The sequence below is a fragment of the Strix uralensis genome, chromosome 4 (genome assembly GCF_047716275.1).
Source record: "Strix uralensis isolate ZFMK-TIS-50842 chromosome 4, bStrUra1, whole genome shotgun sequence".
NCBI classification, from domain to species: Eukaryota; Metazoa; Chordata; class Aves; order Strigiformes; family Strigidae; genus Strix; species Strix uralensis.
Genome location: NC_133975.1, coordinates 25,221,516 through 25,242,412, shown reverse-complemented (window position 1 = coordinate 25,242,412; position 20,897 = coordinate 25,221,516). Strand labels below are relative to the sequence as shown.

General features: G+C 36.1%; 1 protein-coding gene across 1 annotated transcript; it reads right to left on the bottom strand.

The window, feature by feature from the left end:
- Positions 1-409: 409 nt before the first annotated feature.
- On the bottom strand, positions 410-19,753 carry DTHD1 (death domain containing 1). The gene is made up of 10 exons (XM_074865051.1): positions 19,483-19,753; positions 14,977-15,778; positions 14,122-14,452; positions 13,268-13,447; positions 12,188-12,432; positions 9,926-10,090; positions 9,056-9,345; positions 7,553-7,797; positions 1,295-1,352; positions 410-699 (listed from the first exon to the last, which is right to left on the bottom strand). The coding sequence occupies exons 1-10, from the start codon at positions 19,751-19,753 to the stop codon at positions 410-412; spliced, it is 2,877 nt and encodes a 958-aa protein (XP_074721152.1).
- Between the last annotated feature and the right edge of the window lie 1,144 nt (positions 19,754-20,897).

Here is a 20,897-nt window from a genome sequence, read left to right as displayed (position 1 = left end):
CTGGATGTAGTGTAATCCATATATCATGGAATGATTTGTAAGATTTTGATAAAGTATAGTGAATAATTCCTAGTGTTTAAAGTATGTAGAAATATGATTCTATGTCAACTGAGTATGTTATGTGCAAACAATTAAAGTCCTTAGAAACCTATGCAGACTGGTCTATAATTCTTCATACCTGTGTTTTCAATATCTCACTTTTCCACAGAAGAAATGTTCACTTCTAACAAGCAAGGGCATTGCTATTATACTTTGCTTTAGTAAAGAGGTTGCAAAGTATACAAATAAATAAGCAGTCTGATTCCTGACCGGTATCCCTGTCACTTTTTCATCCAAAGATATCACGGAAATATTCACACCTTTCAACAGGAACAAAGAGAAATTGGGCTGTTAGTTGCCAGTGATTCTGTCAAGAGAACACTTTATTTTGCCACTTAAAACGAAGTTCTTCTGAAAGATCACTTCTGCCACTCTTCTGCAAATAGCGAGACAGGAGCTGCTGTTTATCAGCTGACCTTGGAAGGGTCTTTTTCCAGCAGCAAAGCAGCTCATAGATCTGGTGTGTTAAATTATCAGGGCACTTCAGCCTAACAAACTGAAGTATGCTCCGCCGAACAGGTAAGTGTAAAGCAAGCAATGATGTATTATCTTCTGCAAGCTCTTCTGCAAGCCAGTATAGCAAGTTGTCCCACTGGGCCTCTGAAGGGCAAAAATTAGTAAATTAAGAGCATTATTCTTCTGCTATGTAAATCTTTCTTTCTTTTGAAAAATTTCCTGAAGGTGAAGGCTCAGTGGGTGAACTCCCCAATTGAATATGGTTTGTTTTTTGCTTTAAAGGAAACATCATCACTTCTTATTTCTAATCCAATTTTTGGTAACTGCACTGTGACATGAAGTGAATTTAGTCAAGAGCAGATTTGGCAATAATCTATAACTTTTGGAACTGTATGGGGAAAGCTAGCAATAAAATAAAAGGGTTTGGGCATTTCCTATAACATACATCAGTTATAACTCAGCTTTCCAGTACAAACTGAATCTCCTTATACAGAAAATTATATGCTGTTCAAACACCCCACCACGACATTATCTTACAAGAGCTTTTATATTTCCTAGTAAACAGATCACTTTTTTTTTTCCTTTGAATATCTTTTAACAAATTAACTACTTTGGTTCCTGAATATGGCATTTTAAAATGTCAGTTACAGCTGAAACAAATCCTGGCATTTAAAAAAAGTAAATAGCAAATATAACTGTTATTTATATTGAAATTAATAGATTATGAATGTATTCTTACCTGATGAATCAGAAGAAGTTCTTTTTGTGCTTTGTGGACGGTTGATCAACTTTTCATGCTATCAAAGAAAATGTATGGAAGAAAGAGAAATTACTAAATGAGTAAGGGATGAGGGGTAGGATACGGGAGTGGATTGCAGTAAATCAGCATTTCAGATTGCCTCTACGTACACAGAGGATTTGTGTCATTATTGAAAACCAGGTAACACCATCAGCGGGTATAATCAGTACACAGCTATTAAAATAATGAAACTAAATCTGTTTATACCAAATGGATGTTTATTGTATCTTATTTAAAAAATTATAATTTATGCAATTTTACAAATGTTTCATCAGTAGCGTTATGTCATGACTGGTGTATAGAAACTGGGTGTATAGAAAATCTGTATGAAACCTTTGTACGTGAAATGGATTCTAATTTTGTATACTGCATTAACTTTGCCTTGCTGTTTCTGTGTTCTTATTATTGTGTGCATACTATACTGTTTCAAGGAAAATAACAGTTTCCAGGTATGCAGTAGCTGTTGTTAGGTCTAGAAATCATCCTACATTTGTAGCTATAGTTGTTCATTTTACACAGTTCAACTTTTAATTATAAATCACTAAAAATCATCAGAATTCAAAAGACAAGTTCCATTAGAAAGTACAGAATCCTTCCTCTTTCTTCCTCTGAACACAGGAGAGAAAGAAAAAAACAGTTTGTCCTTTTTCCCTATGACTGCAAAAGAGGAAAGTCTTGTGGGTTTTACTGTTGATTCCTGCTCCATATAGAACAAGAAATTACTTACATAAGCACTGAGCACAAGAAGAGACTACTTTGTATCAAGCAATTAATTTGTTCAGCTTTTTTTTTTTTGTTAAAAGGTGTAATTGTCCTCTTTTAGTGACCATGTTACTTTTGTCACACATTCAGTTGTATTACCTGGCTGTTTATGCACAGCTTTCTCTGTGAGACTTGCTCCAGGTTTATTCACTGAGCTTCTGTTTTCCATTTGTGAATTAAGTGCATGAAACTCTGACTAGATAAATTACTCTCCTTTACCTGCTGGGCATACTGAGCCAGAGCCTTGCTGAGCTTATCTTAAATACTTTTATAATACAGGTTTTATATTTTGTCCAGTGTTTGGAGTGTTTCATATGTACTGAGCTACACATCAAAAAGCTCAGTATAATCATAACTGTTACCTATTCACCTGTGAATTAAACGACTTCTCATCAGGCCTATACTCAGCCATCTCGGCAGGGGTTTTCAGTGTGCACAGGATGCACACAGTATACAATGCTTGGCACTGCAAACCCATCCTGTGCTGTACTCATCTTGAGATCTCAATCTGCCTCATCTTGTGTACTTCTACAGCAATTCTGTCACTGCACGTGCCCTAGTGCGAAGATAGCATAGCGTGTCTAAAAAAAGCCCTCAAAATAAAGGGAATATAAAGCTTTTCCAGAAGGGGGCATTGTTTTTCTTCCAAGACTCAGTTTTCTTTGGCTTCGTTTAGTTATGCATTTATAATGAAACTTATTTTCATTCATTAATGAGAATTTAGGACCTCAAAGGTCTGCAAGAGATTTTCAAAGTTATTGTAGATGAACTCAATTACCCATGCATTGACTTTAATCTGAACTACTTTTTGCTGCTTGATGTTAAAATAGTAGTAAAAATGATAAGAATCAAAAATGAGTATTGTCTAGAAATAGTGTAATAATATACAATGCATTAGATCTAAAACATTAAATCTGCCTTTAAAGATTAAATATCTGTGGTGAAGCGCTAAATTCACTCATAGTTCAGCTGCACTGACATGTGGTTCCACTGTTCTGCTTGGTAGCGTAAGTAAAATACTTTTAGCGGTCAAAGCAGTTTTCTAGTCTGGAAGGCCCTTCAATTAGCTAAGCAACTGCCTTTCTGAAGCAGAGGATCACATGCTATTTTGCTGTTAGACAGTCATTAGACATAAAACTTCAGCAGAATAGTAATTTGATAACACTTGTATGTATTACAACAATCTCTTTATGCAAAGCATTCTGATTTCAGGCAGTAAAACTGAAGTGCTCTGTCAAATGGACCTCTCAGACATGACCAGACTCTAGTAGCATATCAAACAGGACAGACATAAAAGGAGAAATTAACCTTTTAAACTCTTTAGCCCAGTTTCACATAAATGCGATACGCACACACATACTTGACATCAGAACCTAACCCACTGTATTTAACTGTGTTGAAAACAACAGGTTTGACATGCTGAGGAAATGAAAGTTCCATAAATAGGAATTGTTAGTGAAGATCAGCTTATTTCTGTACAAGTGTAGCTTGTTTAAACTAAACACTGATGTGAATGCTTGCATACCAACTAACAACCACTGCTTTGACCACTCTCAGAAATTTATTTGTAAGAGAGTGGATAATGTGGTTTATAATCTATATAGTTACTGTCTTCTCTCCACAATTCAAGAGAAATTTAGGTGGGAATTTTACAGAAATGAGTGCAAATGTAGTCAGAATGATTGCCTTAAAAAGATTCCATCTGTCTTTGTCACAACAAAAACCAGGCATTGTGGATGGTACTAATTTTATCAACTGGAAAAAAAAAAATTCATTTTGCTGAGAAAGTTTCTGTTGTTACTGGCAACACGGACTGTTTGTGATCTCATGTGTATTAAAATTAATCCATTAACATGATTAAACTTAAGATATTTGTTAATGCAACAAAGCAGTAGAAATGTAGTCTTTGCTGTTCTTGCCCTGCATTTACTGCTGTTTTGGGGATTTTATTCCCAAACCATGAAAGGTTCCCCTAGCATTCTGGGAGCAAGTAAGAAGTCCATCAACAACGCCACAGCTTAGAGTCAACTAGTTCACAACTAAGACATGAGAGCCCTACTGTGGCAACTGCAATTCTGTAAGCAGCTGTGTTAGCATGAGCAATACTATAAACAACCCAGCATTATCAATAGGTCAGATATGAACACTGAGAATTTTGTTTTGATACAGTTGCAAGATTTGTGGCAGCTTATTTGCTGTACTGTAGTAGTATACATGCGATAGAAACTAGCAAAATTGAAGGCTCATTTCTTGAGTGTATGGTCTACACACAGGAATGTGGTCACATAGTTCTAGGTGCTTTGGCAATACATATTAATAGCATCAACATATGACAAATTATGGACAGTGCCAGTGTTGGTTCCTATTATATGAATATTAACACAAGACTTGTACTTTAATGAAGTGGTAAATAGCAGTTGCATTTGACAGATGGCTGGTGTAGTTTTTTGTCTAATTAGTGCATTAAATTTCTCCTTAACTGCATTTTCTCATCCAATTTTAACTACTTCCTTCTATTCCTTTTATTCATTAGAAAGCCCACCTAAATGTGAAGATATATCTGATTCAAGTATGTTGATCAGATCATGGATAGTAGAAACAGGATAAGAGTTCTTAATTTTTACTGTCAGTGCTTTCATCACTGTTAATAATTTTAGAACACATAATAAGATAAGGTAATTAATTAGAATTTCCTTTTCATTGCTCTGGCATTTAATTGCATCTGGATCATTACATTTAATATATGGTTCTGTCTCTCTTCCAGTCAATTCCTTTTCTAGTTCAAAGACAGTTTTAACTGCTGCAAATATCCTGTGAAAATTAGTTCACCTTTTGATTATTTTTGTATGTAAAAAGTATGTTCTTTTGTATTACTGGTCACACCTGCCACTTACCAATGTCATTCATTGTTCTTATATCCTGTGAAAGGGAATATAATAATTCGTTTTTCGGTTCCTCCATAATATTCATAAGTGTGTGTAATATTTCAACTTCTGTTGAAACTGCCTGAAGTGTTGTCATCAATGCATTGTCTCTCTGCCTAGCAACATCAGTATTATGGATCACCTTCTTTCTTTCCTCTTCTTTCAAGTCCTCTGAGTTCTGTGACCAGAACTGCAGAGTGCAGTCATGGTGTGGATGCTGCTTCTTCCTGCTCTTTTTTCCCTATCTTTCAGCCACCAAACAACCCAAAAGAGAATATTTTTTGTTCTTAAAATTTCTATGAGTTTTTTCAGTATGGAATTCAAGATTTACTTGGCTGTAAGAAGGTATGAAGAGCAAAAGAATGAACAACATTATAACTTTGTGTTAATGAATACGACATACCACTAGATAGTGGCATGGGTGAAATTCCCATTTCCCTTATGTATTTATATGCCAATAATAAGGTATGTTTTATTTAGTTAACTAATCATTCACTAAAGTCAAATAATTAGCTTCACTGATGTTTTATAATTCTACAAAAAGAATTATTAAAGAATATTCTTCTCTATTTAAAAAACCTGACTTTAGGCATTATCAGTTTTAAATTATTACACTGAATGGATGGAAGATAGATCAAAAAGTAGGAAGGTTCACCAACCATTGCAAAGTATAACATTTTGTGTACTAAGATGACTTGCAACATAAGGGAATATGTTATTTTGATGCTGTTCTTCATTCTATAGATTGGTATTTCATTCTGTGTAAGACAAAGTACAAATCATGTAATGAGAAAGTTACCAATGTGCAAATGTTTTCAAGCATTTTGATTGTTTTTTTTGGCCTAATATTTGCATTTAGTGAAGATTCTGACTCCTTTGAAATGCACCTCTTGAAATATATTTACAAGAAGCAAAAGAAAAATTATTTGCAAGATGCTGCAACACCGATTTTCTGAAGTGATATAGTAACTGTATCTCTAAGCAGACTTTTTGTGCCTCAAACTTGGGTTCTCTGTGCTTGAACTGATTCAGTTGAAAGCAGAGTCAGAGAAAATATTCCTAAAGGCTATCACCATTCCTGAGGTTTGACTTCATTTCTAATTTACCAGCAATGATCATGTTTTACAGTTCCTCTGTTTATTTCCATTTAAATGAGTAGGCTGCCTTGGGTGCTACTGTGTACCCACATATATTACATGTTCTCACACACTTACACAGACTGACCAGATGTCAAGATCTCAGCCACACTGGGGAAGAGGAAACACAGCCTTAAATTTAGCAGGAGAAAGGGGTAATCAGAAATATTTGTTTTGAAAAGTCTGAATAGAACAGTTGAGGACTAATATGTATAGCAGTAGACCATATATGCCAGCCCACATCTAAGACACTTGATAATTACCTTTATGGTTTAATAGAAATGCAGTTCAGTCCTTTAAATCTTATTACGCAGTAAGATTTAATGACGTAGAACAATGGGATGGAAGCTAGGAAGGTGGATGGAAGAAAATTAACTGATGCTAGGGTGTGTCACAGATTTTTTAAAATTGTTAATTTTAATCATCCCACTGGACCTCAAGAGTTTGTATTTCCCTCTCTGTGAATACCGCACATGGAATGCTAGCCCTGTGGAAAAGCAAAGTGCTTGAAAGCATGTGATTCTCAAAAGAAAATTTACATTTTATATGGAGTTTGTCACTAAATGACATCTCCTCTTAAAATCTGCAGTTAACTATTCTTAATTTTTAGTTGGGAGAATGGAGATGAGAGAGAAATCAAGAGGTAAGCTTATGAAATAAAAGATGTATTTGCAGGTGATAGCTTAAGGAAGAGTGAAGTCAATTAAATTCATTTAAGAAGAGAGAGATGCTACTGCTTGTCACCAGAGATTTAGACCAAGTGTTACTGTACATATTTTGATATTAAAATGTATGCAAATTTGACAGCAGTGGTCTAGCATCAGCATTTTGTAGAATATAGGGTACTGATACCTAGACTCTTTGAAAAGATTAGAATGAGATTTCATTGCAGGAATATTAAAGATTAATTTATGTAGCAATAGCTTTCACCAGAGATGGAGATAATGGCCCACGTGGCTGTATTGCAGAGGCTTATCAGGCATAATAGGAGAATCAGGTGATAGGAGAAAGATAGATTACATGAACTATTTAATAGTCCTACAATTTGAAATTCTGCACACCCAAGACCAGGATACAAGTATATAACTGAAACTTAAGTAATAATTTCTCAGGACCATATCATTTAGGGAAAACAAATGGGTGAAAAACTTGTGCTAAACACTTTTTTTCCATGCTTGTGCTTGGATGAGGGTCCCTCCCACCTGCTAAGAGAAATTCTGAGGGTGTTTGTACATTGCTGATGGATCAGAACTGCTCCATCAGTGACTCCTGTGTGTATCTGTAAAGCGAAAATCATATCAAGATCCTTTTGCGTAATAAATATATGGTAAGGAAAAAAGGGAAAGAACTTTAACATTATCAAGTGAGAAACCCACCTTTGGTAAAGTTAGCGCTAATTTACACAGTGGAGACTGGCGTTGATACTCACTACATGGCAAGGGTTGTTCCCATTTCTTGGTTATCATCTCTCTGGTAATTTTATAAAACACTGCTGTTCCTTTGTAATGAGGTGAACTGTGGTTACCGAATTCATCCACTTCTTTAATTTGCAGCTCCAGCCTGGCTTTTCTTTGTGAATGAAAAATCAGCCTGTAGACTCTTCCAAAATCTTTTCCATTCTCTGCCATCCATACAAAACAAAACAAAACAAAACAGAAACTTTTTTATACTGTATTTAGATGGTTTTAATTCATTAGGGTGAGTCAAATAGAGCTAATCACATAACATTTGGTTATTCTTTATTATAATTATTACTTCATATTGAACATCTGGGATCCAAACACTCCTGCCAGCCTGCTTTAGTAGTTGAAATGTCTTCATAGTTAGCTGTCTTAGGCCCTGAATTGCTGCCATAAAGAATAAGTGATGAAGGCTATGCTACAAGTTGAAAAGTAAGGAACATGGAAGGGGATAAAATACATAACACAGAGAGAAACAAAAATAAATTGGTGCTGTGAATGGAATTAGAAGTATATGCTTTCTGGTTATTCAGTATGGATATCTGTCTACCTGTAACAACAAAATGAATGGAGGCAGAGAGGCAGGTGCCTAATTCCATTTTAAGTGATACATCGACATATACGACACTTTGCCTATATGAGCAGGCATTCCTCGGGGGCTGGACACTTATCTTCTTGAAGAATTATCCTTTCATTAGGGTAAATGGAGTTTTCAATGGGAGAGTTTATGTGCAAAATGTTCAGAGTGCCAAATATATATGTTTTTTCCAAAACTGACAGAAGAGACTATAAGTAATTTTGGGTGAAAACTTTTCTGAGGATTCTTATCTCTTTTCACTTTTAAGTAAATCTCTGAATGGTGGCAGCCACTGCATGGAATTTTCGAGGCTGCTAATGGAAACGACATAACAGCTCTCTCTCTGATCACTTCAATTTATAGTGCAACTCACAAAAAGCAACATTTTGCCCTGGATTTCAGTGTTTAATCTTGCCTACTTTAAGTGAATTCACACAGATAAAAGAGCAGACTATTTCTTTTTGTTTGGAATCTGTTTAATTCCTAAAAAGCCATTGATGGAATCCTGTACTTTTGAAATAAAAGATAAAATGTCAGCTGTTTCTGAGGGACCAGGTTTCACAGAATGGCAGAGGTTGGAAGAGATCTCTGTAGATCATCTTGTCCAACCCTGCTGCTCAAAGCAGGGTCACCTAGAGCAGGTTGCTAAGGATCTTGTTCAGCTAGTACATTTTATTTTTCAGTTGGAGCAGTTTCCCATGTAGTTCCATGAGCCTATAGTTTACAGGAAAAAAACCCACTGAAATAACTAAATGTTCTGTGACTAACCACAATCTACAGTATTTCTGAATAGCTGAAGAGATTGATTATGTTCATCCAGATGCATGAATTAATTACCTTACCTGAAGCAAAAATATTGCCTCTAAATTTAAAATGAATCTGCTCTCCTTCTCTTAATGGGAACTGCTGCGTAGGTTCTGGGGGACCAAAGTAGCCCTCCTCATGGAGATTTTGAAGTTCGCAGGTCAATTCTTTGGATGCAGATAGCAAAACTACTATTTTATATGGGTTTTCTCTCTTCCGATACAGTATCACATTAGCCATTGTACTACAAAGAGCTTCTTCCAGAGCCTGAGCAAAGAGGAGAAGGTATGTGTTTTCCAAGAGGAGTGAAAGGCGAATGACCACAAATCTGTATTTAAAAAAAAAGGCAAGAGAATAAATACCTCTATCTTAAATCATTTTATAAACTGCTAACAATTTATTATGCAAAATAATACAAGGCTTGGTCTCCAACAGACCTTTTGCTCCATCCTTTTCATTCTTGTTTTCAACACATGAAAGGGTGGAAATTGCCTGCTTCTGTAGTGTAGAATATATTGATTCTATCTATGAATTCAAATACATTCAAATTTTAGATGAAAGTAAGATAATATTTCCTAATAAGAAATTTTTAAAAAGATAATGGTTTTGTAGTTAGACAGTTAAAGCACATTTTCAAATTAAGATTAATATCTGCATTTCCTGTTTCAAGTTAGGTATATACTTCATTGTGTACAGTCTATAGATGAAGAAATATTTAAACAAGTTTATATTTTCTGTAGTTATGAGTCGCAAATCTAAATGATCTTCTACTGTAAAGTGGAAGAAAGAGATGCTGGCAGGTTAATTAATAGTGAATGATTTCTTAGCTCTACTAATTTCCATTGATCTGTATACTTGGAAGCAAATATTACACCAAATAAAATTTTATTAAATTATTCATACATTACCTTTCTAAATGCTCATTTAGTTCAAATGATACAAGACCATTCCGTGCATTCTGGATAATAACATCATCAAACACCTTCCACCCATCTTCATTGTTTCTCTGACCTAATAATTTCAAAGTATCACTGAGATTCTCCCCAGTTCTTCTCACAGAAGCACTCACAGACCTGGAAAGCCAAAGAATTATAGGAAAAAATATAATGAAAAATAGATCCTGCAGAAAGAGTAAGCTTGTACTTGTAGCTCTGCTTTCCCTTCTGTTTTTCTTGATAACAACATGTGTTTTTCCCACCTTGCTGAAAATCTACATCTTCAACTATATTCCAGAGTATGGAAGTGATATAATAGTTAGAGGGTTTTTTTTTCCAATTCTCCAGAAAGGGGAAAAAAAGAAAAAAGAAAGGTTTCTATCTAAATGAATTTAGTTTAATCTACCATTTAATAAAATGTACAGTAATTATTATGGATTGGGTTTTAGTCATTCATCAAGATTTAGATTCTCTAGAAGTAGATATCTGGAAAAAAGAAAACCACAACCACCTTTTCTTCCAGAAGCAAGTATTTTTCAATAACCACAAAGGAATTTAGAAAATCAGACATGCCTGCTATCCATTATCTCTTTCAACAGAGAAAATAAAAGTAGCTTCTCTTCAAACCAGGTGATGACTTTGCTATCACACTCAGAATCAAGCAACTGTGACATGGTATGTTCTGGCTAATTTATTCTAATGAATGAAACATGAGGGTTTTTTTACAGAAGCCCATAACTCTCCTCTCACACACATAGTTATCAGTTTCTTAAAACTGGATGTGAATAACCCATTCACCTCTAATGCATACCCTATGTACAATCCAAAAAAGAAAATACTCCAGACAGAAAAGCTTATGCATTTCTTAAGCGTACAGCCTCAGCTTATGTGGAAATACAGGAAAATAATTTTCTAAGGAATTTGTATAGAAATAAGCAATCAAACTATGGTCTTGTCATGGATGTGCTTTGTCTAAGAATCTAAAGTGCCATTTAGACTGGTACTAAGAACAGATAGACGCCATGAGGGTAGTGCCACAAAATAAAATGCTTCTGGTACAGGAAATGAAATTTGAATCTCCTGTAAACTGACACGGGCACTCTTCCCAGTTCTGAAGTTTGTGATAAAGATGGATGTCTAGTCTAAGAGACCACTGTGAGTGTAGAGTTCTTTAAAACATGATCTGAGAAGTTTTTCAGAAATGGAAAGCTAGAACATTGTCTGCCTTCTCTGTCTGTACCTTGCTTATTTTCAAGACAATCATAATCTTGGCATGTAGATGAATTTTGAAAAAGATAATATTTAGCACAGTAGGAATAAGCTAACTCTTTAATGACCTAAAGTAGAAGTATTCCAAAGATGACTCTTGTCCCAAGAATGTCCCTACCAAGAAATCCCAGTAAGCCTTTCTGAACCTTGAGTTGCCCATGGTAGCAGAACTGTAAAGACAACAATCAAACGGTAACTCCAGATTGATTTTTTTCCTGCATGAGATGGTAAAAACACCATTTATTTTGCTGACTGTCAAAGTAGATGAGATCATCTTTGGCCTTTTTTCCCACCAAAAAGTTTTATTCATATCCTCATGAGCATGATGGATAAATTTCATTGAATTGCCAGTTAACAACTGAAATGTAGGTTTGTTTTTTTTTTAAGAGTCCCCATGTTTTAATGGTTTTTTTAAGACATTCCAAAATGTCTAAATTTCAGAAATTTTGTAGTGAGTGCTTTGGGAAAATCTGGGTCTTCATCTAGTGTGGCAGTTACCACAAAACTGACCAAACCACTGTGTCATAAATGTTGACTTAGGTAGCCATTGGAATGTGTAGAAGTAGAAATCAGACAGTTCAAAGACCGGGGTAGCCAAACCACCTACTGATAAAATAATGATCACAGCAGCTTTGAGACACAGTTATTCTCTATGTTCAATGTTTGGCTTTGGTGAAAATGGCTGAACATTTCTTGCTGAAAAAAACCCCATGCATTTTTCATCCTGACTCCTGATAGAAATATAGTGATCAGAATATTTAAAGATTATACATCAATCACTATATGAATTTTCCTGGTGAAGCTATAGCAGGAGAATTGTGGGGATTTACTCTAGTGTTTCTCAATATAGTAGATTCTATTAAGGAATTACATATTTTTAATACAAAAATTATTAATAATCAACAGTTAAAATTAATTCATTTTGATGTTTTGAAAATACTGAATTTGTAGTGAAGTTGTTCTTACCGAGGATGGTATGCTGCAGCAGCCCTCTTTACTGTAGCACTAATGGCTCTTGTACGTTCTGTCTCATTTCCTTGTCTTTTTTTTTCTGGGTTTGGAGGACAGGGTAGAGTGATAGTGACTGAGCTGTTAAATGGCTGGGCTGAAGGATGCTGGACATAAACCAGTGCACTAGTAGATACAACTGAGTGGTACATATCGTGTCTTGCTTTCAATGTTGAAACCAATGATGGTTCAATTGGCTGAATCTAAATATGGAAAGCAATTGTACAGTTAATTTGTACATTAATAAATCTTCTCTTACATGCTTGTTTTTTTACAAACTGATTTATCTTTTGGAATTGAATCAGACTATCACAGAAGCTTTAGGGTCTTCACTATAACCCAGGGATGACTCTACCAACATACTGGCACTTTGTACAATGCACAACCAAGTGTGTGAAAAGTCATCAAAAACTGGAACCTTTACTGACTAAAATATTTTGATTATTTTGTTCCTGCTTTGAGTTCAAGTTTTGAAACTCCTGAGCTCCCTCAGATTTTGATAATTTTCTAAGATTTTTCAAATATGTGTTTTTTTCACTGTTAATTTTAACTTCTCCGTATCTCAGAATAAGTGTTTTTATGGGAGATGGTAGAAACACATTATAACTGAAGCAGATTTTGAGATTATTCTCAGCCTAAGACTAAGAGGTGACAAAAGCTTCTGTTGCACTGCCTGGTACAAATGTTGAAGGTCAGGTGAGAAAAATTGTTCCATTAACTTAAACACTGGGCCAAGCAGTCGAAGTTTGGAGTTGATGCTTATGTCATTATTGAAAACAACTATATTTTCTGAAGTATATCAAACAAAGGTAGATGGTTCTTCTTTTTAGCTAGAGATATCGTTGACTACTGATATTATGTGGTTTTAACAAAGCTGACAGGAAATCATTTGCTGTGTACGCAGGATGTGGAGCTGCAACCACTTTTCATAGACTTTTAATAATGGAACAGGTTGCTCTTCAACATTATTGGCATCCTTGCTTCAGAACTGATCAGATAACAGACTTAAGGAACAAGTATTGTGTATTTCAAGCTCACCTTTAACTGCATGGGTGCTGGAGAACTGAATGTTTCTGGATGGTAACAGAAAGAGATTCTAGAATCCAGACTGAGCTTTTGTGAGAGTCCTGCCTTTGAAACAGTAAATGTTTCTTTCTTTAAGCATGACAACACAGAAAAAATGCCCAGCTGATAAATTTTCACTTCTGCAAAGGTTTCCTGCATAAAAAGAATGTGGGGTTAGAGTATGTCTGAGGGAAAGGAAGCTGTGTTCTGCAGTGGAGTAGCATTTTGAGAAGGCAACATTATTTATAGAGTAAGGTGTGAAATGAAAATAACTTGAATATTATTGCTGCTTGAATACCCAGTTATCTGGTGATCTCTAGTCATCATGTGATGTCATTAACATTCCCATGTATGATTGGGGTGAAATGAAATAAACTCATAAACTGGGTGATTAATCTGACCCAATGCAATTCTTCTGCATTTAAAAAAAAGAACCATCCTGTGTTTCTTTGAGGTGGAGTTTGGACTTACACACACAGAATTGCGTTACTTCTCTGTGATCTGAATGCAAAATATTTCCCTTTAAGTTTTTATTTTTATCAAATAATGCAACGTATTAGACTTATTTACAAAAATCATGGACCATTACTCAATCATTAGTATTGTGGGATCAAGCACTTGCCTTAACATTACAAGTGAAAAAAAGGACCTTGTTAAATAGTAGTTTTCAAATAGAATGGATTCTTGAGAAAGTAGGAAGTTCAATTTAACCCAATGTAGTGGGCAATACAGCTTAATAATGACAACTTCAGTTGTGTAACTCCAGAGGGGCTTAACTTAGAACCTGGAATGATGTTTTTACAATGCTTAGATGAGAGGTTACCAACCTTGTGGTTTCCTTGATACCCCTCCAAGGCAATAGGAGTTAAGTAGTTTGGTTGAAAGTTCATATCAATCATCTTCACCATAATCTCCCGATAATTTCCTCTGAAGCATGAAGTAAATGGGATTGCAATGTTGATAGGGAAAGGGATTGTTTTCTCATAATCAGAGCATTCAATACTGATGACATTGCTGACCAGCTCCTCAGAATCATCCACCACCAAGGAACTAGTGTCATTGACTATCTTACACTTCAGATTCTCCAGAGCAGTTGCAGGGGCTTTAATAAAGCAAGCTACTTCACGTTCATTCTTACCACTCTCTTCCACTAGAAATCTGGAGAAAAAGAATATAAAATAGTATTCTTTGTATTTTGGGTGGGGTGGTGTCTTGTATCTTTAATCAAATACTTTATTATAATGATGTGCTACATTGTAGCATAAACAGATCATTAGTAAAAATATATGTTTATGAATGGGAAAATCATGAAAATTTTTAGATTGTTTCAGAACAGCTTACAAATTATTATAAAACTGACTAATTGGAGTTCTTTCCTAGTAATTTCCAACAATTTGAGAATTATTGACTTTACTGGCTGTGACTCAGTCCCTCTCTGGCATAAAAAAAAAAAAAAAAAAGAAAAAAAGAAAAAAGGCAGTCAAATGGAAAGTTGCAGTTTACTTTTAGACCAAATGGAAGATCTTCATTGCACATGCTTAAGTTGTAAACTACTATTATGTGCATGACCAGCAGCTGTTGAATACATGCATATTGAGTTTCTGGGTCTACAGGTGTTTATTTATGTGCTAATAAACAGTATTTATGTACATCTGTTCCTAAAAAGAAGAGTATGTGCTTACCCTTTGTTCATCCAGCACCTATATTTTTGTACTTCTTCTGAATTATTCATAGAAGGATTCACAGCAGTAGGATCACATGTTTGTGCTGAAGATGTGAAGGTAATTAGGTCATTCCTACAACTCTCATGATTTGTTTCCATTTTACTGTCTTCCATTTGCTCTGTCAGTCTATGTTCTTCACTTTCCACCCCTTTTGAAGATTCTTTGACTACTGCCTTTTTTTCCTGTTCAGAAAGATTCATGGCAGTTCTGTCATAAGTGTCTTTCAATGTGCCAGATAGAATGCCTTCCCTGCTGCTTGTAAGAGCACCTTGAAAAGCCAGTTCTGGAGACTTTTTAGTAACAGAGCTACCTCCATGAGATTTATCATCTCCATTGCAATCTTTTTTCTCTGTAACAGAGTTCATTAGTAGTCTGTGTTTACCATCTTCCTTTTTCATTGGAGGTTCTCTGCTAAAGTCCAGTTCTCGAGCAGATACATTTTCAGCTAATGATGCAACAATGTCTTTTTCCACAGTTTCATTTGGCTGGATTTGATTAACGTTCTGACTTTCTGTCTGGTTCAGGGAAAGAGTTCTTTGGGGTTGCTGACTGGGACTAGAAGATGCTTCCACAGACTCTGTTACTTCTTCAAAACAACACACACTTGTTTCTCCAGAAGCATTTTGAGCAGCCTGGATCTGAGAATTGTCTTGTCTGCAGCTAGCAGCATAAAGTTTATTTTCGGCCTCTTGAAGGTGTGAGACTGTGTTTATCAAATCATCCTTCACTTTCTGCAGGCAATCTATAATGCCATTGTACTCTGAGGCAAAAAATAGGTAACCAATTGAATGAAAGCTAGCCAAAAATGTGAAAACTCTTATACACCTAATTCCATAGTGCCATTCAATACATGAAGCACAATGTATTTCCTGGCTTTCATTTAATATTTTTGCCTTTATTGCTATTCAAGTCAATTTCTGAAGAATTGAATACAGACAAGTACTTGTCCAAGTACAACTGTGTATTTGTCGAAGTACTGCTGTGGCAACTCTAATGAATGCCTTTATAATGATCAGACACTAGCTAAATTCTTAATGAGAATCAGTCTCTAAAGCCTGGAATTGGTCAATAATAGCCAAATCAGTTTGGGAAGAGCTTTAAAACTAAACATTAAACATTTCCTAAAATTGAATCCTGCAAGATTCTAATGTATGGTCTCTAACAAAGCTGTTATACATGGGCTCAATATTAAACATGCTCAGCAGCTTTGAATTTTTGCTATGGATAATAGAGGATAACACAAAAACACCAGCTCGTACAACACTGAAGTTCAGCAGTTTGTAGGATTCAGTTATAGGAATGGTGGAGGTTGCTCTTGCATATAACTAAAATCACTTGGTGAAGAAGGATGCACAAAAAGCACACAATCACTATGTGCCATTCATGTAAACTTTTATCTTTAACCTATTTATTTTATGATCCCTCATTTTTCTTATCTTACACCTTTTCTTAGAAATCCCTCCAGATATTCTCTCCAAGTATTTCAGATGTATTACTTTAAGCTCTCCCTTCAACTTATGCTGTCAATCTCTATAACTGGAACTGTGTCTTCATTAGTTAGGTATATTGCAAACCTCTCAGAAAATGTCTTGCTTATTTCTGTTTGCTGCATGAGATCCTGGAAAGTTTTGTTTTGCAGGTTAAATCCAGTGATAGTCAATAGAAATAAGAAAATTGTATAGAATGAAACACAGTACAGTGTGCTCCACACTTAAAATGTACAGAGAAGCACAAGGGAAGGACAATAGAAAGGGCTGATACAAGTCTTACGGGAAACCACTGGCTTGCGTTCACTTTTTCAATAATATCATATGAGGTAAATCAATATCTCAAGGTTTTCAACTTGGAAAATAATTTTATTGAGTAAGAATGCCACCACATATCAATGTATGATGTTATATGATATAGATAGGCCTTTCATCTCTATTTGCATCTGATTAATTTAAACATACAAAGAGTACAGTTCAGAATAACATTTTTTCTTGTTGAACTCAGTCTAAAAATTATTCCTTTGCAATAATTTCTCAGTTCCCAAATTACTTGTTATTGGATTTTGACTATATTTGGGGGAAAAAAAAAAAAAAGAATGAAACATTTTTATATATTTTTTTCAACTGATAGTTCAAAGAAAAATATGTTTGTTCTAAGGTACTGCTACTTTTGCAGGGGCACTTTTACAATAGTAAAGAAGAACTTCTAAATAGGTTAACAGGACTAGAAACAAAACAAAAGGACTGGAAATAACATAGCTTCGTTTGCATAGGAGGTTGTAAAAAACCACTTCCTAGTCTCACTGTAAAGCAAAGTTCAAGCTGTGGCAAATCTGACAAAATTGTTTGCTCCCTGAATTTTACATTCTTTAAATAAAAATCCCAAAACAAATTGTAGAGCTCTTTAAACTTATGTAAAATCAAATTTGAAGATAATAGGGTCATTCAAAACAATGGCATTTTCCTACACTGCGAATGTGACTTTTCTAATACTGCAGTGCTTAAAGCCAGGCAAAGACACTTCACACTACTCAACTGTGTCACATGAAAAGACCATTTTTGCATTCTGTTCTAAGGTTAACCTCAAAAGAAGCCTTCTTTTGTGTTACACCCCCCCCCCCTTCCCCGCACCATTGCTTTCCTAACACTTTGCTTTCTGTGCTTTTTTGATGTTTGATAACACAGCTTTAGAATACAGTGGCAGTTTATATGCAACTATCTAACTGTCTTCAAACTTTTTTGCTGACTGTTTTATGGGAAAGTGTCAGATGAGGAAAAGTAGCTTTTTGGAAGGAGAATGATAGTGAACACTTAAAAATCTGAAAAATGAAACAAAATAATTACATAGGCCATGAGGCCAACAGGGCAAAGTTAGCTTGTTCCTGGAGCCTGGAAACAGGTCCTTTTTTTAAGAAAAAAGTTCTTTTATTATTGTGGACAGTTCATAAACCTATAGAACAAAGACTCATAAATGCAGGCATAGCTAAAGATTTCTGCCTGGAGTCTCTCTCCTTCTCTGTCTATGCATCATGTTGTTAGACCATTAGTAAAGGCAGAAATGTTAGTTTTCTACTTTGATGAATATTCATTAAGATGCTGTTTCTGAGAAAAGAGAGTTGTTTCATTCATCACAAAATAATCCTGCATTTTTTCAGTAATGAAATCTGGATTTGGTCCTCACAAGAAATAACATCATTATTATATCCACACTGTTATTATAAATGCAAGAAATTAAATTCCACGTGTTTACCTGTGCACTAAGTTGGCAGAAATGCTTCTCATTTTTATTGTCATTTTTTAACTATGATGCTACTTGTAGAGGATTGTAGACTATATATATTGGGTTTCCCTGGTGAGGTGCTAGCAGTGGGGGCTGCAGGGTCTGTCTCTGTGAGGAGAGGCCGGGGCTACCCCCTGCAGCACACAGCCAGTTCCAGCCAGTTCCACAGCAGACTTACTGCAGGACTGGTTAGAGCCTGTCAGTGATGCTGGTGCTGCTTCTGTGAAAAGATACTTAAGAAAGGGCAAGAACACCAGAGAACAGTGAGGAGTGAGGAAAAAAGTGTGAGAAAGAGCCCTGTGAGCACCAAGGAAGGCTGGAGAAGAAGGAGGGGGAGGTGCTCCAGGCATGGAGCAGAGATGCCCTTACAGCCCGTGGGAGACCAGGCTGGAGCAGATACCTGCTCTGCAGCCTGTGGAGGACCCCACACCGGGGCAGGTAGATATTCCCTGAAGGAACTGCAGCCTGTGGTGAGCCCAGCTTTTCCTGACAGGAACAGTGGGCCATGGGAAGGACCGATGGTGGAGCATGGAAAGGTCTGAGGAGGAAGGAGTGGCAGAGGGAAACTGTTATGGACTGAGTGCTACCCCCATTCCCCATCCCCCTGCGCTCCTTGGGAGGGGGAGGAGGTAGAGGAGTTGGGAATGAAGGAGTAAAGGTGAGCCTGGAAAAAAAGAGGGGTGGGGGGACTGTGTTGTTTTAAGTTTTTGCCTTTGTTTCTCACTATCCAAATCTATTTCAATTGGCAATAAATTAAATGAATTTTTTCCCATTTTGTCCATGATGGTAAGTGGTAAGTGATTTCTCTGTTTTTATATCAACCTATGAACTTTTCCATTATATTTTCTCCCCCTTCCTGTTGAGGAGGAGGAGTAGGTTGCTGGGTGGGTATCTGGTGTCTGGCCAAGATACACCCACTGAAGTATAATACACATAAAACTTTGAAACCATTCTGTTTAGTTATTTTTTTTCTCAGATAATGAAAATTATGAGTCTCATATTGAATCTCATGTAATAGACTCGAAAACAGTGCGATACAACTGTTGAAATATGAATTAATTTGGTCTAATGAATGACCAAGTACTGAAATACTAAAAAAGTGAAAAGTAAGGTCCCCAGCATCATCACATGGAAGAACTTAGCATCCAGTATACCCAGTCTATTCTGTTTACAGGTAAGTCCCTCCATACTTGCCTGGACTTGCAGTCAATTCCTTGTGTTTGTCGTAGAGAGCACTCAGCAAGTGGCAGGTATCTTGAATGCTTTCCGTAACGTTCTCCAGCTGCAGGCTGAGAGATCTGCTCAGCTCTTTTGTTAAAGAGATCAGTCTAAGCACATACTCCACTATACCTTCATTCTCCACATCACTTTTCAGAAGCACATCTCTCGCTAGCAAGTTCAGGTGCCAGATTTTTTCCAGGAGTTGGCCTAATTTGCTTGCAGGTGTAAGCTTACCTTTAGCCATTTCCATTTTATGTTCAGAATATACTACTATTTTTTTTTCTGCTCAAACACTTCTACAAGATGTTGTTCTTCGTTCAGACTACTACACAGTTTAGGGTTCGTAGCCTAAACGACGTTTAAAAAAGTACTGTATTCTACACACACTGCCAAATGAAACTCTAGCTCAGGATCTCTGAGTTGATGTTGACTATTAAAAAGTTACTAGGTGACAGAAAGGAGTGGCTCTCTTGTAACTACAGGCAAGGATTGCCAAGAGATGCCAATGTACACCATGCACCTTTAAGGGAGGTTATGTAACTCAGTTATGTAGCAGTGACTTAAATTTCAGGTGCTTGAAGCAATTTCTCACTTCAGTGACTGTACATGATCAGTACCTATGAAATCAAGATCAAAACTGAGTTCATAACCATATAGTCACCAACAACATGGAAGTGTTTTCATTGCAAGCTAACTTTAAATGATGTAGGTCACTTGACACCATTTTCTGACAACTGTATTTCATTTGTTGTTCAGAGACATCAAATAGGTGGGACAGGTCCAAGCTGCTATGCAGTCTGGATGATGTATTTGAATTATACCTAGGTTTCAGCAATACAAGAATCCACAAATCTAATTTTGTGATTAGCAAAAATATTTATTAGCAATAGACATCTAAAGAAACCTGGCAGTGTTTTATGGGGTGTGTTTATGTAATAGGAAGAAACATAAAGAAAAAAGCAGTAACAGCTAAAAGTTCAAATAACTAATAACTGAAATTTTGTTTGATACTTTGGAAGTTTTGCTTTGGAAGAAGCAAACTTATGAGAAAAACATGAGCTTACTAAACTTAACTGCAGCAGCAAGAATCGACTGTATGGGGTTCATGGGGAAAAAGCACTGTCCTCGAGAGTACACCCACAAAAGCAGGCAGCACTGTTTTCACAGGGGCTCACATCCATGTGCTCCTGGAGGCAACCTGGGAGGAAGCAGAGCCGGTGTCTGGCAGAGCTCCTGTGCCATTCGTTGTCTTCAGTGGGTGAAATGTGAGCACAGATACTTCAGTGATAGTATTTGCAATGATTTCCATTTCACCCAGCAAGTTCAGGAAAAGAAGTCTCACCAAGACAACAATGAAAACAAGTGAAGGAACAACACTGACATTCTCT